This window comes from Podarcis erhardii (assembly GCF_964252035.2).
Source record: "Podarcis erhardii genome assembly, chromosome: 2".
In the NCBI taxonomy this organism is placed as follows: Eukaryota; Metazoa; Chordata; class Lepidosauria; order Squamata; family Lacertidae; genus Podarcis; species Podarcis erhardii.
This window is the reverse complement of record NC_138498.1, coordinates 74,750,897-74,771,026: the sequence shown is the minus strand read 5'-3', so window position 1 is coordinate 74,771,026 and position 20,130 is coordinate 74,750,897. Positions and strand designations below refer to the sequence as shown.

Sequence of the window (20,130 nt, the reverse complement as noted above, 5' to 3'; positions counted from 1 at the left end):
ATCTCCAAAACTGTTCCAGTCAAAGTGAAGTAGGCTTGCTGAACTCATCATCTGTACCTGCAAGTATCAGTATTCAAGTTGGGAATGTAAGTGAGCTGCATGCACAGAATGAACAAACACAGAAACGTGAAAGATGTAATCAAATTTAGGGCAGCTAAGAGTTAACATATACAAATTAGTCCATGGAAACGTGGTCTTTTTTATGTTCCTCAAGCAAAGCCAAATTTCTCAATGTTTCCCTTCCAAGAAATGTTGTTTTCAGAATGTCAATGACGTATGTTGTCTGAAAAGAAGCATCAACCATATGTAACCTATGAACTTTTAAAGTTTGGGCTTAGAATTCCAAACACCTCTATGCTATGATTTGTATGTACCTATGAATTAGCACTTGAATATAACCATGAAGAAAAGAATAGGGCAGGGGTGGGAGATGGCAGTTGAGACCTACCCTTCCTGTAGGTGGCTGGAGAAAGAGGTTGATTGTCATGAATCTAGACATCATTCAGATGCAAGTCTACTACTGTGGGGTGCAGTTGGGATGTGAAGGGAGCCTTCTGCATTTCTCTTCCTGCTAAGGGTGGTTTTGCAACTGAAAAAATGTTGTGACACATTGATAGTTAAGTGGAAGAAGGGAAGCTTAAATGTAAGTAAAGCAATAAAATAAAATAAAACCTCAAACATTAAGATGTCCAGAACAACCATTAGAGGGAATCAAAACCTGCACTCCTATAGTTTTTTTGGATTCACGTACACTAACCAAGAAAAATGAACCCACAGGGTGCATTTTGTGTTCTCTAAAAATCCTGTTGCACTGTGCATTCATTTTTTAGATTTCTGGGCTCCCAGGCTGTTATTTCTTAGTATCACAACTTCATTGTGATTAATGACAGACTCTTGTGAACTTAAATGGGCTTCTGATCAGGCATCAGAGTTCTTTCATAACTCAGTGAGAATCTTAGTGATGACACAGAATATGGTGCTAATGAAAGTGAGATGCAGACACCGATGGATATTTATGCCTTCAAAATGAAATTGTTAGGAAAGCTGCATGTCTTCAACTGTAAAATGTCCCAACAGGCAACAACACAAGTCTGCCCATGTGTGTTAATTGTGTAGCATCACATTCTATCCCAGGTGTTGGCTACAAGGCATTTGAAACTGCCATTATAGCAAACTGTGTCAGCTAGGGTTAGAATGGAAGAGAAGAAACATTGGTACTCCTTGGTATGCTCTGATGTGTTCTCATCACAGATGGATGGTAATTTTATTCATCACCCAGTCCCTTCACAATCGCAGCAAGTGCCAAGGGAGAGAGAGAGGCCAGCCCAGCCACAGAACAAGCAGAGCATCTTAGAGCAGATTGCCAGACAGCTGCCTAATAAGAGCAGGCTCCAGTTATGCCTTCGGCAATTCAATTCTTTGGGAAGAAGTGGACATGTGAAAGATTGCCTGAAGCAGCCTGGGAAACATTAGCGGGCAGGTCTCTCAAATACTGTGACAATCCCTCTATTGATTGACCCAAGGGATGGTGGCATACAACACCAGAGCTTGTTAGGATTCTGGACTCATATCTGAAATTATTTGTCTGCAAAATGCTGGACGTTCACAAAGATGACAACTAAGAGCTTGTAGAATCCGTTAAGGGGAGAGGTGGGCTTCAGAGGAAGGAGACACTAGGTCATGTGCTCGCTTCTGGAGAAACTATGTAGAAACTCAGGCAACTCTTACAGAAAGCACCATTTCATTGAGAATTTTGACAAAAGGAGAGTATAGGTGAAAGTATATGTACGGATGGCTTCCCCTGTTCATGGTTCATATCATGGCAGGTTAATCAATGTGCTCCTCTCACTAGCTTGAATCTGTACTGGAATATTTAAAGCACAGTTGATGGGAAGCTGTCATTTTTTACCCTTCAACTGTAATTACCATTACAGTATGTCTACTCCAAAATAAATGGCTTGTGGATAACTGCCATTGTCTACACATGCCTAGTGAAGGTTGCTTCCTCATCTCAGCAGAACTAAAGAAATGAACTCAACAGTGGCTTAACACATTAAACTCAAACAGCTCCAAATACTCAGTGAATCTGTTCCTGCTCTTTACCTATTACCAACTCAACTCTTAGGAGGAGGAAGAGTGAAAAGTAACAAACAAACAAATAAACTCCAACCTTAAACTCACCTGTGCTCCTATTCAAAGATGGTTATAGAAAATTTGTACTCTGTCAACAAGCTAACACAGTCCAATTAAAACTTCATACATTAGCCTCTGAGCTATTTGGGCTGGAATGGAGCAGATTTCTTCACATGAATGGAATATATGAGAAATTATTGATGAAAAACTTTTTTTTAAAAAAAAACCTCCCTGCATGTGGAAAGCTTGCATGTCAGGGAGAAAGCTAAACTAAGATTTCTAAGCTTTATTTTCTCACTAAAATGCAAGTTTTCCACACTAGGGAAATTTATCTCATGTTTCCCAAGTGCACATGAACTGTGAGATGATATAGCCAGAGTACTATACATGTGCCTTGTTGACTTCAAACATATAAGCAAAAAGATGATTAACATATAAGAAGCACATTCACCTGTGCTTGGCTACATAATATAACAAGGGGCTGTATGCATGTGGGAACACAGAATTTATATGCCATGACACAAACACACACAAACAAGAACAAGAAATGATGTAACTTACAATCATGTATATGTGTATGCACATGGCACACACAAGAGGATTTGTAATGTCCTCCCATATGTGTATTCACAATGGGAGGTAAACAAGCTTTATACAAACAAGCTATCATGGGGGGGGGGGGGAATAAACAAGTCATTGATGCTGGTGTTTTTGCCTCCATTACTTCAGAATTCACTAACAAACAGCAGTTATTATAAGCTGAAGAAATTTTACCTGCTTCCCCTATTCTACATAACAGAGAGAATAGTATTTTTGTATCTGTCAAATGAAATATGAGGAAAGCCATAATACAGTCCTGTCTATATGTCTCCTGCTATATGTCTTCCTATGTTCTAATTACATCCCTATTACTCAGGAAAAGGAGCATTTATGCATATGGAAAATGGGAAGACCACAGTATGAGGTCCAAATTAAACACGACACCATTCAATACATTGCAATTTCATTTATGGTGTCGTATCTGTTCTGTCTCCGAGTCTGTGCACATGTGCACACAGGTCTATGCACAAAGTGAGCAGACCCAGGCGCTCACAAGTGCACAAACCATCACACATACCCAAGGGTACTTGTGGACATATACACTCATTTGCATATAGATTTACTCACACGTAGAAATATATTAACAGATGCTCTATGCTGCACATTTGGAAGCCATGCTCAGCAATGGGCACAAGAAAATCTACTGGGTGCTAAATTGGGATAGCTGGAATGATGCTCATTCAAGTAATTCCATGTACCATACTAACATCAACTGTGCAGTGCCAGTGAATGAAGTTAATATCTAGGTGGATGGGAAAGCTACCCGATAGCATGTGTGAGAATGTTATACAGAATCCAGGCACAATGGGGATGGAACATATCCAGCTCCCCATATATTGAACATGTGTCTGCTTGCATCGTCCCTACTAATTTCAGGGACATTGTAGCTAAAGTGGAATTACTGATTTGGATATCATGGTAAATCAGGATTGGGGGAACATGAACATAGAATTAAATACCAAGGAATAGTAAGCCAGAAGAGAAATATAAAGGTTATAGACCACAGCAACAACAGCACAAAGAAGAAAGGAAGGAATCAATGGTGATTGCTTGGAGGAGGGAGTTAGCAGCCTTATGGACCACACAGCCCAAGGGAGAAGGTTCTAACACTGCATCCCATTGATTTCCCACCAGGCTGAGTCAATGCTCAGAAACAAAGAAGGTCTTGAAGGTGGCTGAACGTCGAACATCTCTGCCTACTATATGGATCCAATTCCATTAAGAAACAGAGTGAGCCATTGATCCAAGACCTTCAAGAGAGGATGTAAGCAAGAGTATGAAGAATATGGTGGGGAGCATTAGAACTTTCCAATATTTCACACACATACCCCAAATACACACACATATGTATTTCTTTCCTCCTGTGGCCTTGATGCCTTCCTTAACCCACAATAGAGCTCTGAACTCAGACTGTGTGACATGATTCTCATCAGTTGATTTCTCAGTACAAGACCTTCATTAGAGTGACAGCAGTGAAAAATCTGGTACAGAGCCCTCAGCGTGGTTTTGATGGAGGCAGGTTTGACCCATCCCAGCATCCAGATATTATTACCAATGTAAAATGAAGACCATCTTCATCTCATCCTTCTAAGGGGTGTACTGCAATGAAAGCTATAGAAATTCTTATCTTGCATTAAGGGTAGACTCTGTAACTTGTTTCTCTGTGCGGAAATTATTTGTTCCAGAAGAATATGCAGAAATTGTGAGAAGAATTAAAATATAAACTTCCAACACTGGCACACAACATTATGTCAAATCCACCATGGTTACCATTATATCTGGGATATTGCAGCAAATCTGTCACTTCACTGCACTGAACACAATAATATTCCATTCCATTCCTTCCACTGCATCACAACCTCTGAGAATCAGCACTGGAGAAAACATGGTTGTGTCATTTCTGTTGTATTGTTGCCCTGTTTTATTGCAATAGTACCCATTCTCCACAACCTCTTTGCCGAGAATGCAGGAAGAGGACACCATTTATGTCAAGTGTGATGGCTATTCCTTTCATGTGGACTTTTTTTTTTAAAAAAATCTGAAACTAGACAAGGAACTTCTCAAGTTCACTTCCTGGAGGCATAGCATAAAATGTTAACGGGTGCTACAGTTGTATGTGCATGATCATGCAATCTAAGAGAGAGAAGACAGTGAAAGTGGGTTGTACAGGCAAGTGAAGAAGAATAGGAAAGGGAGCAGAAGCAACATGTGAGTGTTTGGGATCATGATAAGCCTGCTCAGAAACTTTTAACCTTTGAAAGGGAAGCTGTTAAGTGCATTACTGATCAAGAAAACTCAGGCATCCATTTAAGGGTTAAAGGTTTGCACTACAGTTTTCAATTTCAAATGTAACTACTGCTCTTTGGTGTCAATAGATGTGGTGCCAATGAATGTGCGTGAGTTGCACAGAAACAGTCTGATTAGCGGGTAAATGGGAAGGAGCGCAGGAAGCAGTAAAGAGATGCAAGAGGGCAGTCTATACGCAAATGCATCTACTGGCTCATGAAGAGTGATCTCTGCATAGTTATGCACTGACTCTTATACACCCACATACTGAAATACACTGTGCTGTTCAACACTGAAGCTCCCCAGCACTACTTCACACCATCCCACTCCCAGTTTCCTGTTACAGCACACATCTTTAAGTCTGGCTACAGGAGAGTGGAAACCAGCTACAATTCCCCTGGATATAACTGCTCTTCTTTTATAACACCCCAAATACTTGTCTGCAGACAAAGAGTAGGACAGGTCTCAACATAGATTAGTGACCGAAATCTTTTGGCTGGACAGAAAAGAAGCAAGAGAGATGATCAGTTTCTCTTTCCAATCCCCAAGAAACACAAGAAAAGAAATGGCTTTATTCTTCGCCCCTTTCTTTCTCCAGGGCAATAGGCTCCTTGGTCCATTTGGCCTTGGCGGTGTCCTGGTCTTCAACAGAACCAAGGTCAGCCGACAGACCTGCCATTCCATCAGCATCACCATTGCCTTCCAAGTCCAGTTCCTCAAAGGAGGAGCCACTAGCCCCTGACTCGCTGTAACTGTGCTCACTGCGATTGTCCACCTCATCTCGGCTGTGGCCAGACGTGAAGGGGGACAAGATGGAGGTAGCCACTGAAGTATCTCTGCTGTTGGTTGTAGTCTCCAAGCTGACAGAGCTGTTCTCGCTTAAGGTGTCGGTTCCTTTATGTAAAAGAAAAACAAAGAGTTAATACTGGGGAAAGATTATAAACTCAGAACCATGAAGAAGCGCCCACTACACATCTCCACCCTTGCATTTATTTGAACATACTTTGGATTCTCCAAGCAATAGGAGTTTAAAAAAAACCATGCAATTTCATCCCACCAAAAAGTATATCACAAGGACATGGGGAGGGGTTTAAGAGTGTGATAAGCAGCAAAAGCCTATACCAAGCTAAATGGATCCATTGACTGTATAATGGACTGTATAATGGATTGACTGTATAATGGACTGTATCATATGTTATCTTACTAATTTAAGACCCGTGGGTTTGGCCAGAGACATAGTTTAGAAGATAAATCTATGGTCCAAAATAGCAATCCTGTGGTGTTCATTCCCACCAAAGCGTTCAAGAAGGCAAAGCAAACAGAGATTGGCTTCTAGGCTTAGATGCTTGGCTGTCAAGATCCTTGAAGACCACCCAGATCAGCACACTGCAAAATTGGCAAACCAGTAGCTATTAAAGCAAGAATTGTTCAGGAAGGCAAATCATAATTTAACGCATTAGAAAAAGAAACATTAAATAGTATTCTAATTCATTGTTGTTCCAATCTTGTGTTGATAATAAACCAGTATTAACCCTTCTATCTTAAGGACTCTGTATCTACAGTTACTTACCTGGATGACTTGAGAGAGTGACAAACTGTTCCTCCTAGTTGGGCAGAGATTTCATGAGCAAAGGGTGTCTCTGTACAGTCGGTGACCCCCTTCCCCCATATCAGACTGGATTATTCCAGGGAAATAATCTTTTGACAGCTTAGGTCCTCTTAGGAAAGAAAACTGCATGATTGAATCTAATTAAATAAATTTACTAGTAACTCAGGATGATTGACTTAGGCTTGTCTCACAGGAAAGTATGGATGAATTTTTAAGAAAAGAAAGAAGAGTAAGAGCTTTCTGATCTCCATTCAATAAAAAGGCAGCAAACCCCAGCCAAGTTTAGTGGTAACTTGTCACAAGTTAGTACAGAATCTATAGCTACAAAATTGGAAAGCAATTGCAAAATAGTGTAGGCATGGTGCCCATGATTTGGATCACACTGTTATTTCCCTTCTCAACAGAATGACCTGAGAACATTTGTACAACACCGTGGCCCAACATAAAATTGAGCTCTAAATGTATTCTCTGCTTGAAATGCAAAAACAATGTGTGTTGGAATATCTGGAACATATCTGGAATGTATTAGAAGATACCTTTACTAGGAAACATTGGTAAACATACTTTCACATACTCTCTTTGGCTAAACCAAAGAGCTTTAGAGAACGTTGACATGAGGAAAGTGCATTCATATTGCCCTCTACTGGACAAAACGTGTCTCCTATCTTGCAATCCTGTCCCCTTACTGAAATGTCATGGCTTTCCCCTTAACAGGCTTAGAAGTAGAATACAAAGATTGTATGAAAGAACTTTGTTAACATTTCCAATTTTGCCAGAGACTCCTTCTAGGGTTTCCTACAACAGCATTTAGTATGTAACTAAATATTGAAACTGAAACACGAAGAGAAAAGAGAGGAGGAATGGAATCACGCAACAGCTGAAACTTGATAGACAGGTAGCCAAGGGCAAGCTTGCTATTAAAAGTCATAAAAACATGATTATATGCTCAGCTGTTTAAAAAATGTATTGTGGAATTCCCCTCATAACAACAGCAGCACTCCAGCAAGGAGCAAGCCAAGGCACACATGTAATGGATTAGAGTGAGTGGGTGGATTGGGAGTTCCCATTTTGCATGCTTCAACCATTCTTGGATTGGGGTGAGAGCTTCCTGTGGCAGCCAATAATGCATTCATGTTTGCACAAGGCAAGCTGTGTCTTCTTGCATTTCATAAACTTACAGTTACCAGCTTAGCCAGCAGGGACATGAAAATATCCCGCGCATACATATCTTACTGCCTGCTCACTCACACTACAGAACTCATCTATAGCAAAAGGTGGAACAGAACCCCCTCTCCCTTTAAATTGCTATGTGGATATTGACAGATTTAGGAAGAATCAAGAAAAAAGGGAGCAGGGTGGTTCCCTTTGTGGGATGTAAACACAGGAGCAGTCAATGACAACATTCCTAGAGTGTACATGTTAGAACATGGGGAGGGATGTCTGTCCAGCAAGCAGGTAAACTTCCTGGGGACGGACTTCCTCCGCATGTGACCAGAGGTGGGTGTGGCCTCACCTGTGCAGGTAATGATAAAAGCACAGGGCAGGCAGCCACTCTCTCTCTTGCCTCTTGCCTCTTGCCTCTCTGCCATCTTCATCTTCTGAAGGAGAAACATGCCCTCTTGGCTCCCAGCCAAGAGAGGACAGTACTATCTTGCTACAAGATAGATTCTAAGTGCATGTAACCTTTTTAAGCCTGCCTACCTTCTGGGATCATATTGTGAACAGAACGTGAGTAAACTCTTTTATACTTTTATAAAGACTGTGTCGTGTCTTGTATTTTAAGAGGGAACAAAGGGGAAATTACCAGAGTAATTATTATAGAGGTTCTAGCGAACCTGTGCAAGCGTTACCGTTGCGAACTTAAAGGGGAATGTCTATAAACTCTGCTGATATTTTGGGAACTTGTTAGTACAAGTTGGATAAGGATATAATTAGTCAATATATCCTCTCCTGCACCCCAGAACATTCCCACAAAGGGTTATTGGCCCCAGTATTGCATATTTCTGCGTATTTTTGAAGGATTGCGTTGGATTGTGATTTTGAGTTGAGTAGTATTTTTCTGAGTTAACTTCCTGGTAAGCACATGGTCCTTTGTTCCATTGTGCAGTGGGGATTAAGCACCCCCCCTTCCCTCAGAGTTCACAGTGACCCAAGGCAGTGAAGAATTGTTTTGTATTTTGAGATTTTTGAGATTTTGATTTTAAAATTTTGAAGAATTTTCAAATTTTTGGATTTTAAGATGGCTAGAGCAGCTTTTGATAGTGATGCAAAGCTAGGAATGCCTGTGCTGAATGAACACAATTTCATACACTGGAAGCAGCGCTTGATAGCATGTTTAGATTATAAGCACATTTTGGAAGCTTTAAACCCTCAACCTACGGGATCGTCTGAGGAAGCTTTAGCCAAGATAAGTGCTTGGAAACGCATGAACAGCGAAGCTAGACACATAATTTTGAGTGGACTTCGTGATGAGCAGCTATCATTAATAAATAGTACAGATGATGCATCTCAAATCTTAAGAGATATTGAGCGCGTGTATGGAGAATCTAGCATAAACTGCTTCAGAAACTTGGTGTGTAAATTAACCAGAGTGAGGATGAATTCAAAAGAGGAATTCACAGAGCACATCAACAAGTTTACTGAGATTATTCAAAGAATTGATTTGACTCCCAAAGCTTTTGATGAAGATACAAAGATAGCATTTTTGTTATCATCACTTGGACCACGCTTTAGCGCATTTGTAAGTTTGATGGATCATAGACAAGGTCTGACTTTTAAAGACTTGATTGGTTATTTAAAAGAAGAATGCAGAGATAGAGCTGAATCTCCAGTGAGAAATGCTAGAAGCAAGGACAGCAGTTATGCATCTAGGCAATGTACAAAGTCCAAAGAGATGCCTAAGAAAGTGATTTGTTTCAATTGTAACAAAGAAGGACACATTGCAAAGAATTGCAAGGCTCCTAAAGCCAAGAAACCCCACCCCTTTCAGCCAAAAGGGGAAAAGAAGGGGAAATGTGAATGCACATGGCTACTGCAAGAAAGGAATTTAGCTGTCCAGAATCGTGAAAATAGACGTAATAAATGGATAATTGATTCAGGTGCCAGCTCACATTTTTCGTATAAAAAGGACTATTTTAATGAGATAAATGATGAAGAAGGATCTGAAATTGAAATTGCAGATGGGAACATTGTTAAAGCAAAAGGTGCAGGTTCCATGAGTCTGAAATGCAATATAAACAATGAATGCATTGAGAACACAATCTCTAGAGTTTTGTATGTACCAGAGCTGAGCTGCAATTTAATCAGCGTGTCCACATTGGACAAGAAAGGTTTCCAGATCACATTTGGAAATGGAGAATGCAAGGTGACTAGAAATGGCAAAGTGTTTGCTCAAGCAGAGCTAATCAATGGTGTATATGAGCTTGATTTTTCAGAGAATCAGTCTGCAAAGGTGGCACATTCCAGCCAGAAGGATGAAGCAGATCTGGACCTGTGGCACAGAAGGCTTGGACATAGAGACACCAACGTCATTCTGGATCTACAGAAAAGAGATCTTGTAAGAGGTTTGCAGGTAAAGCAGAGCAACAAAGCTCCAGCAAAGTGCATAAGCTGTATTACTGAGAAGGCTGTAAAACCTTCATTTCCACGTTGTGCAGAACAAAGAAGCAACAAAGTGCTTGACATAGTGCACACTGACATATGTGGACCCATGAATGTTCCCTCACTGGGAAAGAATAGATATATTTTAATATTTCTGGATGACTTTTCAAGATTTTGTGTTGTGTATTTCCTCAAAGAGAAGAGTGAGACAGTGGACAAGCTCCAGGAATACATTGCCATGGTCAAGAATAAATTCCAAAGAGCTCCAGCTGTGCTAATGAGCGACAATGGAGGTGAGTACTGCTCAAATGAAATGCAGGCTCTCCTGGCCAAGGAAGGAATTGCACATGTAACCACAATTCCTTACACACCACAGCAGAATGCCATAGCTGAGAGAAAGTTTAGGTCCATTATGGACATGACAAGGTGCATGCTAAAGGATGCATGTTTGCCACAGAAGCTGTGGGCCGAAGGAGTGTACACATCGGTCTATTTGCAGAATAGACTGCCAACTAAAGGTGCAGAGCGCACACCATTTGAACTTTGGCATGGGAAAGCTCCCAATCTGTCGCACATACGTGTGTTTGGAAGTCCGTGTTACTTCCACGTGCCCAAGGAACACAGACACAAGCTTGACTCCAGGGCAAAAGCAGGTATCCTGGTGGGATACGCCTCTGGAGGCAAAGGATATAGAATTATGGACTTACAAACTGGTAAGACAAATGCATACCATGCGGTTTATTTTGATGAATATGGAAAAGTAGACACTAAGAACACTGTTGTGGATTCTTCTGATGAGTCAGAAAGGACTCAAGAATTTGTATATTTCCCTTTTGAGACCCCACAAAGTAATAATCTGCCTTCAAGTGTTACAGCGCCCCCTACAGGCGACACACCAGAAGACGCAGAGGACCAGAACCCTGGCGGCACCAGAGACGAAGATGAGGACTCAGATGGGGACATGCCTGCGTTGGAGGAGGATGAGGAAGCTGATGCGGTCCCAGAACCAGAGGTCAGACGCTCGTCCAGAACCAACAAAGGTGTCCCACCATTACGGTTGTCCTACTTTGCAGGGTCGGCGTTTCCACAGGAACCTTCCACTTGGGAAGAGATACAGGAGATGCCAGCTGTAGAAGCCAGTCTCTGGAGGAAGGCCGCGCAGGAGGAGATGGATGCACTGCATCAGAACAAGACCTGGACACTCACTGAGCTGCCTCCCGGTAAGAAGGCCATTGGCAGTAAATGGGTTTTCAAGGTTAAGAAGGGGTCAGAAGGAGAAGTGCAGCGCTACAAAGCTAGACTTGTAGCACAGGGATTTTCACAGCGTTTTGGTGAAGATTATGATGAAGTTTTTGCACCAACTGTGAGGTACAGCAGCGTAAGAATGCTTCTAAGCATTGCAGCCTCCAAGAAAATGAGAGTGAAACACATAGACATTGCTACCGCTTTTCTACACGGGCAGATTTCTGAAGAAATCTATATGAAACAGCCCAAAGGTTTTGTAAAACCACATGAGGCACATTTAGTGTGCAAACTCCAGAAAGGACTTTACGGACTTAAACAGGCTGCTAGAGCCTGGAACCAGAAGTTGCATAAAATGCTGATGCAACTTGGGTACAAGCAAGGCGACGCTGATAAGTGCTTGTACAGTAAGTCAAATAATGGACAATTCTCATATATCTTAGCATTTGTTGATGACCTGATTATTGCCACAGCAAGTGAGAAAGACTATACACAGATAGTAAAACACCTTAGCAAAGAGGTGGAGGTCAAGGAGCTAGGAGATGTCCAGTACTACCTCGGGATCCAGGTGGAAAGAGAAGAGGACGGCTCATTTCTTCTCAGCCAAAGACAGAAGATCCACGAGCTAATTGAGCACATGCAGATGCAAGACGCACATCCAGTCGCTACACCGATGGCTACTGACTTCCTGAAGAATCAGGAGGATTCGAAGCAGTTGCCAGACAACAATGACTACAGGTCGGCGATTGGTAAACTTTTGTATTTAGTTACCACATGTAGACCTGACTTAGCAAATGCTGTGGGGATTCTTAGCAGAAAAGTGAATTCTCCCACTGAGCATGATTGGGCAGGTGTAAAGAGGGTGGTGCGATATTTGAAGGGTACCATGAATTGTAAATTAAGGTTACCAGCCGTCAGAGACCCTAAGTTGGTTGGGTATACTGATGCGGATTGGGCTGGGGATAATGCTGATTATAAATCAACAAGTGGTCATGTTTTCATGTTTGGTGATGGACCTGTTTCATGGGGCAGTTATAAACAGAGCTGTGTAGCATTATCTTCCACAGAATCAGAATACGTTGCAGCAACAGAAGCCTGCAGAGAGATCGCCTGGCTTGATCAACTCATAAAGGACTTTGGGTTGGTGAGAAAAGGGCCTGTCAGCTTGCTAGAGGACAATCAAAGTTGCCTGAAGCTGACGCAGAGTGAGAAGTTCCTGGCCAGAACAAAACACATTGGGGTTAAGTACCACTACATACGCCAGATGATCCAGGATGGACTTGTGGAACTATCCTACTGCAGCACCCAAGAGATGACTGCTGACATCCTGACGAAACCCCTACCAAGAGAGAGTTTCCAGAATCTACGTGTCAAGCTGGGACTCTGGGTGGTTGAATAAAGTTGTTTATGTTTTGTGTATGTTGTATTGCCTGAGAAGGGGTATGTGGGATGTAAACACAGGAGCAGTCAATGACAACATTCCTAGAGTGTACATGTTAGAACATGGGGAGGGATGTCTGTCCAGCAAGCAGGTAAACTTCCTGGGGACGGACTTCCTCCGCATGTGACCAGAGGTGGGTGTGGCCTCACCTGTGCAGGTAATGATAAAAGCACAGGGCAGGCAGCCACTCTCTCTCTTGCCTCTTGCCTCTTGCCTCTCTGCCATCTTCATCTTCTGAAGGAGCAACATGCCCTCTTGGCTCCCAGCCAAGAGAGGACAGTACTATCTTGCTACAAGATAGATTCTAAGTGCATGTAACCTTTTTAAGTCTGCCTACCTTCTGGGATCATATTGTGAACAGAACGTGAGTAAACTCTTTTATACTTTTATAAAGACTGTGTCGTGTCTTGTATTTTAAGAGGGAACAAAGGGGAAATTACCAGAGTAATTATTATAGAGGTTCTAGCGAACCTGTGCAAGCGTTACCGTTGCGAACTTAAAGGGGAATGTCTATAAACTCTGCTGATATTTTGGGAACTTGTTAGTACAAGTTGGATAAGGATATAATTAGTCAATATATCCTCTCCTGCACCCCAGAACATTCCCACACCCTTGAACCAAAGTCTCTTCCTAATAACAATGTTTTGAACATGTGCTGTAGGAAAATGATCTTTGTGAGCTCCTTAAATTTAACGGGAGGCAGTTACACACATAATATACATCAGGGGTGGCTAAACACCAGGTTTTTTGGGGGGGGGGCGGGAATCACCTACATCCAAAGGAAATTTTTCTCAAATTTTGGCAGTGGCAGAAAAAAAAGTCAAATTAAAGTAGACACAGTAGAGCAGTGGACAGAAATACAAATCATCTGGCCCTCGTCTCAACAAATCAATCATGTGATGGGTGGAGAACGGTGATAAGCTCCTCCCCTCAAATGGTTTGTATGGATCAGATGAGAAGGGAGTCTATGTGCCTGTTTATGTCCTCTGTATGTGTGCGTGCATATGACAGTGTGCATATCATAGTGTGCATGTGAGAGTGTGATGTGGCCACACCTACTTTTGTCCATATTTGCTACTGGTATGTGGTCCCGAAGGGTTGAGAAGGATAAATGTGGCCCTCAGCTCCCCGCACACACAAAAATAGCCATCCCTTATATAAATGGCTCCAAGACACATTCTGGGTCCTCCAGAACCTTTCCTTCTCCCCCTCCTCTTTCCACTTTCAACTACCAGACCTTTATCCAGTCCTTAACATACTGGTGTAGAATACCCTATAGATTTCTGCAGGATGTTGGTGCTTGTTCAGCTATTCTTGTTTGATTCTCCCTTAGTGTTGCCTGGTTCGCAAATAAGAACCGCTTTATTGTTAAGAGAGTAAGTAACTGGCCTGGAAACCTGAGTGCTTTTAAAAGACCACCTTTATTCTTCAGATGCTTTTCTAGCATTAGGTCCAGCTCCCCGCACTTCCACAAAGGCAGCACTAAAACCTGCCCCCTCCAGCACTACTATCCCCAGTCACGAGTGACGCATGAGGAACAACAAAGTTTGCATTTTGGGAACATAGTGTGCCTAAGGCTTTTTTGTGTGTGTGGTCAACAAACTTAAATATAACTCCAAAGGGGACATTAGATGTTTGATGGAAAGTTTCCCTCTCCTTTCACTGCAGTTTGTGAAGTGTAAGCCCCCTTGGTGATGGTGTTGCTCTTTAAGCTAAGTCCTGTTCTGTGATGCCCCTACACTGCAACAACCCTGCTGTAAATAGTTTAGCTCCTGCTGCTAAAATCTGTGGGTCCAGACAACGGCAAAGTATACAAGGAAGTCCAAGCACATTTTTTAAAAACAGAGAATGATGCATGCATATATAATGTCTTCTAAAGCCCCCTTTTAGCACAGTTGCATCTGATAGAGAGTCCATAGCACATGCTTCCTTGTGGAAGATCCCATGTTCAATCCATGGCATCTCCAGTTAAAGGTTTTTGGTAGCAGGATTGAGGAACATTCCTGTCTGAAATACAGGGTTGACTCACTTTAAGGCAGCTTTCTGTATCTCACAGAATTGTGAAGATGTGGTCACCAACCTCTTGTTGTTTGGATACCGAGTGCTCATTGTAAAACCAGATAAGCTTGTTTTCTTATCAACTATATTCTTCTAAGGTTCAATTATTTATTTCTAAAATTTTGGGTCTAATTTTCCCAGTATTATTGCTTTGTTTTTAGAAAATGAGAAACTTTCAGTTACCCAAATCTCTGGCATTCTTTATGTTATGCATGATCACATTATTCCATACACAACTCATGTGCTCTTCAGTTAGAATAGTGACTACTACACCGGCTGCAGGAAGCAAGCACATATTCACAAATAGCAAAGATAAGTGCATACATTTTTTTTTCTGAGGCAACAAAGCTAAGCTAGTATTACTCCAATTCTTATTTTATTAATAACATTGGTTCTAATTGCAGCTTGGGGAACTTCTCAGCATAGCATGTAGTGGAGCTGAAAGATAAGGGTTACAAGCACCATAAGTTGATCTGGATTCAAGAGAATTTGTAGGAGGAATTTCACGCCACACTCTTATGAGCCTTCTGTCAGGGTGTGTCTTTTGTCTTGCCAGATGGAACAACCTCCTCTCCCCACCCCACCACGTGCTGTTCCAGGGGTTTTCTTAATTCTCTGGAGCCACTTTTCAGGGATGCTATAGGGAGGTGCAAAACTCATTGCGCAAGTGGAAGTCCTTGCACAGGGCTTCCATTGATGGGACTCATTAGTTGAATCTTGCCCATTGCCTCCAACAGTGGAGATAGAACATAGCCATTGTGGCCCAGTATTCATTGATAGGCTTACTCGCCATGAATTTGTCTAACCCTTTTTCAAAGTTATCCAAGTTGGTGGCTGTGGAGAAATGCTACTAGCTAGAGATAGAGATAGAGATAGAGATAGAGATAGAGACAGAGACAGAGACAGAGACAGAGACAGAGACAGAGACAGAGACAGAGACAGAGACAGAGACAGAGACAGAGACAGAGATAGAGATAGAGATATGTCTGTCTATGATTGTTTATGAATGAAAAAATTCTTTGAAAGTTAGATCCCTTGTACTGTTACGATGTTGCAAGTCTGTGTAGCAGGAGATCTTGGTAATAGGTGAGAGAAGAGATACAAAATCATTTTGTCAGTGAGAGATAGAGAGACGGTTGTGATTTGGACAGTTGGGTGTTGGAGCAGATGAGGGAGGGAGTGGGGAGAGACCAGAAATATGTTGAGGGAAATGTTGAAGCCTGAAGATCAGGTGTAGGGAGTCAGTGGCTACATTGTTCTGAGAGGCTGCCCTGTGTAAAGGTCTTACCAGAGGAAGGTTACACAAGCAGGTATTTAAAGCTGGCTAAGTGGACCAAGGAGCCAGAAATACAACCAGAGGTGCTTCAGGGTGTAGACACAGACTGTCCCCTGTTGCTGGACTGGGTTGTGGGAATATTTCACTGGGGTGGAATTTGGCTCGAGGTAAAAGCCACTTAGAAGCTGGTGTCAGCAACCGTCTCTTTAGGCAGGGCCGTCTTTACCCGGGGGTGCAAGGGGTGCGGGGCACCCGGGCGCTGAATTCTGGGGGGTGCCAGGCGCCTGCCACTGAAGCCGCCCAAACTCTTAACTATCTACCTGAGGTGTCTTGTGTGAAGGCACCGCAGGGCCGGGGAGGGACGTGCGCCAACAGCGGTAGCTGCGCTGTGGCCATGCGGCTGCACCCAGGGGACCCTGGCCCTCCCGCTGGCTTGCAAGGAGGTCCTTCCCAGAAGTGCTCGTCCACAATCCGGGTCCCTTCTTCCGCACTGACAATGATTCTTTCCCCCATTACATCCACATGGATGTTGGCATTAATAACAAGAAAAATCTGCTAGGATCTAGGAAAGCAGCCTTTTATAGTTGTTCTGACTCTTCCCTTGAGAAGGCTCATCAATAGCTATAAAGCACAATCTGTTCTCCCTTAGCAAGCACTTGTCAATAAAAGAATCAATAAAACCATGGACTTGGAAACGTCACTATTTCTACAAAGTGCACCAAGAAACTTAACCCCACATGTAAGTGTCCTGAGACCTAAGCAATTGACTCTGGCCCCCAGGAACAAATCTCTTGAATAAGAGTCTGTTTACAGTTACTGCCACTGGAACATAATCCTTGTCTTCCTGGCCAATTCAGGGACAAATGGCTTTAATGTACACAATAGTAAAAGCATCTCCTCATCTTTCCTCCCGGTCTTGTGAAATATTATTAAGTAAGAAACATGAACAATGATTTTAAGGCTTCAATCATATACCTGCTTCTTGGGAATAACACAGGGGCATGCTCTGTAATTCTCCCTAGCATAAGGTATTTTTTAAAGAAAAAGTGTGGCTACTGCTTTCATCCCTACCTGCCTTGCATACAGAAAAATGACTGGCCAAAAAAGAGAGAGGAGGCTGGAACAGCACATCAGATAAGAATGAAGTAGCCAAAAAGGGCTGAGGAATCATACAAGTCTATGTCTAAATTTGGACCCATGGAAGAACTGCGTTAGTATATGAAAATGAAATAGCGGGACTACGCTTCAAACATGCCTGGCGTGCTCTGGTCCATGGCGTCATGAAGAGTCGGACACGACTAAACGACTAAACAACAACAACAACAACAAACAACAAACAACAACAACAACAATGCTTCAGACAGGCAGAACATCTCAGGGAAAACTGAAGTATCAGGTGAAATAACAGAACAACCAAGTGCCAGTAGCATGTCTTCAAATTATTGCCTGGCTCCATGCCTTAGATACAGGTTTGCTGATATCTAGGCTGCTTTCTAGCATTTTCTAAATGCAAGCCCAAAAGGCTTCAACAAAAGGTGTCATGTCACTCCTACAGATATCCTAGGGAGGCAAAAGCTACCCCCTGAAAAGTATGAGGGCTAATGTAGCAGACCAGGGGTAGTCATTATGATGTTTCTCAAATATTGTGGGCTACAGTTCCCCTTAGCTCCAGACAGCAGGGCCAATGATCAGATATGATGGGAGTTGCAGTCCACAACATCCAGAGTGTATATCGCTCACAAAAGTGCTCAGCTCCAGAAACTGTAGATCCAGAATAAAATAAGGCTTGCGGAGGTGCTTGGCATCCACCTCCCCCCTGCCTTTCCTTATACAGGACCATTAGCCTCCCTGGCAGGAAAATAAAGTTTGCATTTACTTTAAAAACAACTCCCGTGTTTCTTTGCACAACTGTCACATGAAGCTAGCTGCGCTCTCTCCAATGAGATTCTCACAGGTAATTGCTGCCCAAGGAGACAAGTGCTTGCATGAAAACCACAGCAAAGCCTGGAGAGGGAATAAGTGATTAGAAAAGCACAAACTTTAGCACAGGCAGGTAGTACATCTTCACCATTCCCTTGAGAGAATGCTGAGAGCACAGGCACAGTGCTTCCTTCCTGGGGCTATGGTGTCTTACAAGCACATCCAAGTACGGAAAATATCTGACAGCAAGCAACACACTGACAAAAATGGTCTGAGACCTTGTGAGACTCATTTGGTGGACTAAGTAGACAGACTAGCTACAAAAGGGCTCACATTCTGTAACACTCAGGCTATGTATACCACAACAGGTGCCTGTGCATTTTGGAATTTCCCAGGGCCCTGGAGTGGTATCACAGTGTATCCTGCATCATGTATACTCAGATGTTGGAAACTGGTGCTTTTACAAAGACTACACTCATTGTAGCTAGTGGAGGAGACATTGGTATCAAAGAAAGGGAGCTCAAGTGTTATATTTCTTTATGATAAAGAATGACTATTGGTAACCAAGAGTACCCATCCTTTAAGGCTGCATCTGTTAACAGGAAAGAAAATGTGTGCATGCATCAGACCATTCAAATGTAATAGCAACAATTCTGGGGACTACTGTTTGAGTAGAAAGAGCTGTTTTTCTGCCCTATCCAACTTTAACCACATTCACAAGTTTAAACTAACCCCACCCACCTCGGGACAAAAATGTGGTGAAAGTGCTCTGAGGCCATAAGCAGATGTTACATGGGATGCAGATGTTATCTCTTAAGGAGAAATCTAGGTTACAGAAAATGGAATCTTCACTCTCTCGGCACTTGAACAGCAGCATCTTGTAGTTCAAAAAAGGAATAAGATTATTTCCCAAGGAAAGTTGCTATGATTTGGAGAGCTGTCTGGAGTGTGACTGCAGTAAGAATTAGAACCTCTGACTTCACTGATTAGTAGTGACTCCCATGCCATATTGCGATGACCCCAGAACCAACCAGTATTCAGCACAGAAATAGGTGGGAGCCAAAACTGGCTAGTCTCAAGGCAAAGCATGGAGAAGCTCCGTGGCATTTCCACCTCAGTAGCAAAGGCTAAAATGCATTTAATGAGCTGGTTGTCTGGATTAGCCAAGAATCAGCAAGATCCATTATTTTACTGAGAATTCAATTTGAAGCAATCAGGCGGTGTGAGAAAAAAGACCAAGGCAAATCTGGTGGAGCAACTGAGCTATTTCTACAGATAGGTAAGCAATAAAAATAAGAATTATTTTATTAATCTGATTAAGAATAGTCAGAAACTGCTTAGAAGCTGCTGCAGTGCAGTTACTGAATTCATATTTCAGATATACAGTATGAGGCATAAGATTTCAGAAGCTATTCCATTTCTTGTACATACGTCCACCTATAGATTGTTGTGTCTGTTAACTATATCTCATATTCCCACATAAAATCTCAGCACCCTTGCCCCAGTTTCAAATCCTTGTCTCAAAGACCCATGTAATCCATTGCTCTGAATGACTATATTCCTAGATTTGAGAACAATGCAACTAAAGTGTAAAGAAGAGATAAATTTGTCAGATTAACAGCAAACCCAAAAATCCTGTTATTGGTTGCCAGGGCAACACAGCAGATAACAACATATTTGTGTAAGCCATTAACCATTTTTAATTATGACATCACTTTCTGCTATGTTCTCATAGCTGAGAAAAGGACCAATGCCCTCTATACTTGAGCCCTATTTGTGTGTTACTCATGTGTAGGACATAGTGGTATTTACGTTGGCATGGTCCCTGCCCTCTCCCCAATGTCCCTTCTTTCTCTAACAACTACTGAGGACAATCCTCACTGAAGTGCAAAGATTGCAAACCATAAGTACTCTTCTTCCTCTTCTTTAACTAAAGTACAGAAAAGGATTAGGCCAATTCCAGTC

General features: G+C 42.3%; 1 protein-coding gene across 4 annotated transcripts in view; it reads right to left on the bottom strand.

The window, feature by feature from the left end:
• Positions 1-1,724: 1,724 nt before the first annotated feature.
• The window catches only part of TEX264 (testis expressed 264, ER-phagy receptor), a 152,929-nt gene continuing 134,523 nt past the window's right edge, over positions 1,725-20,130 (bottom strand). For all 4 annotated transcript variants that reach the window (XM_081850503.1, XM_081850506.1, XM_081850505.1 and 1 more), the window contains one exon: positions 1,725-5,913. In XM_081850503.1, coding sequence (XP_081706629.1) covers positions 5,591-5,913 — 323 coding nt within the window. In that variant the 3' untranslated portion in view covers positions 1,725-5,590. The remainder of the gene's footprint in view (positions 5,914-20,130) is intronic.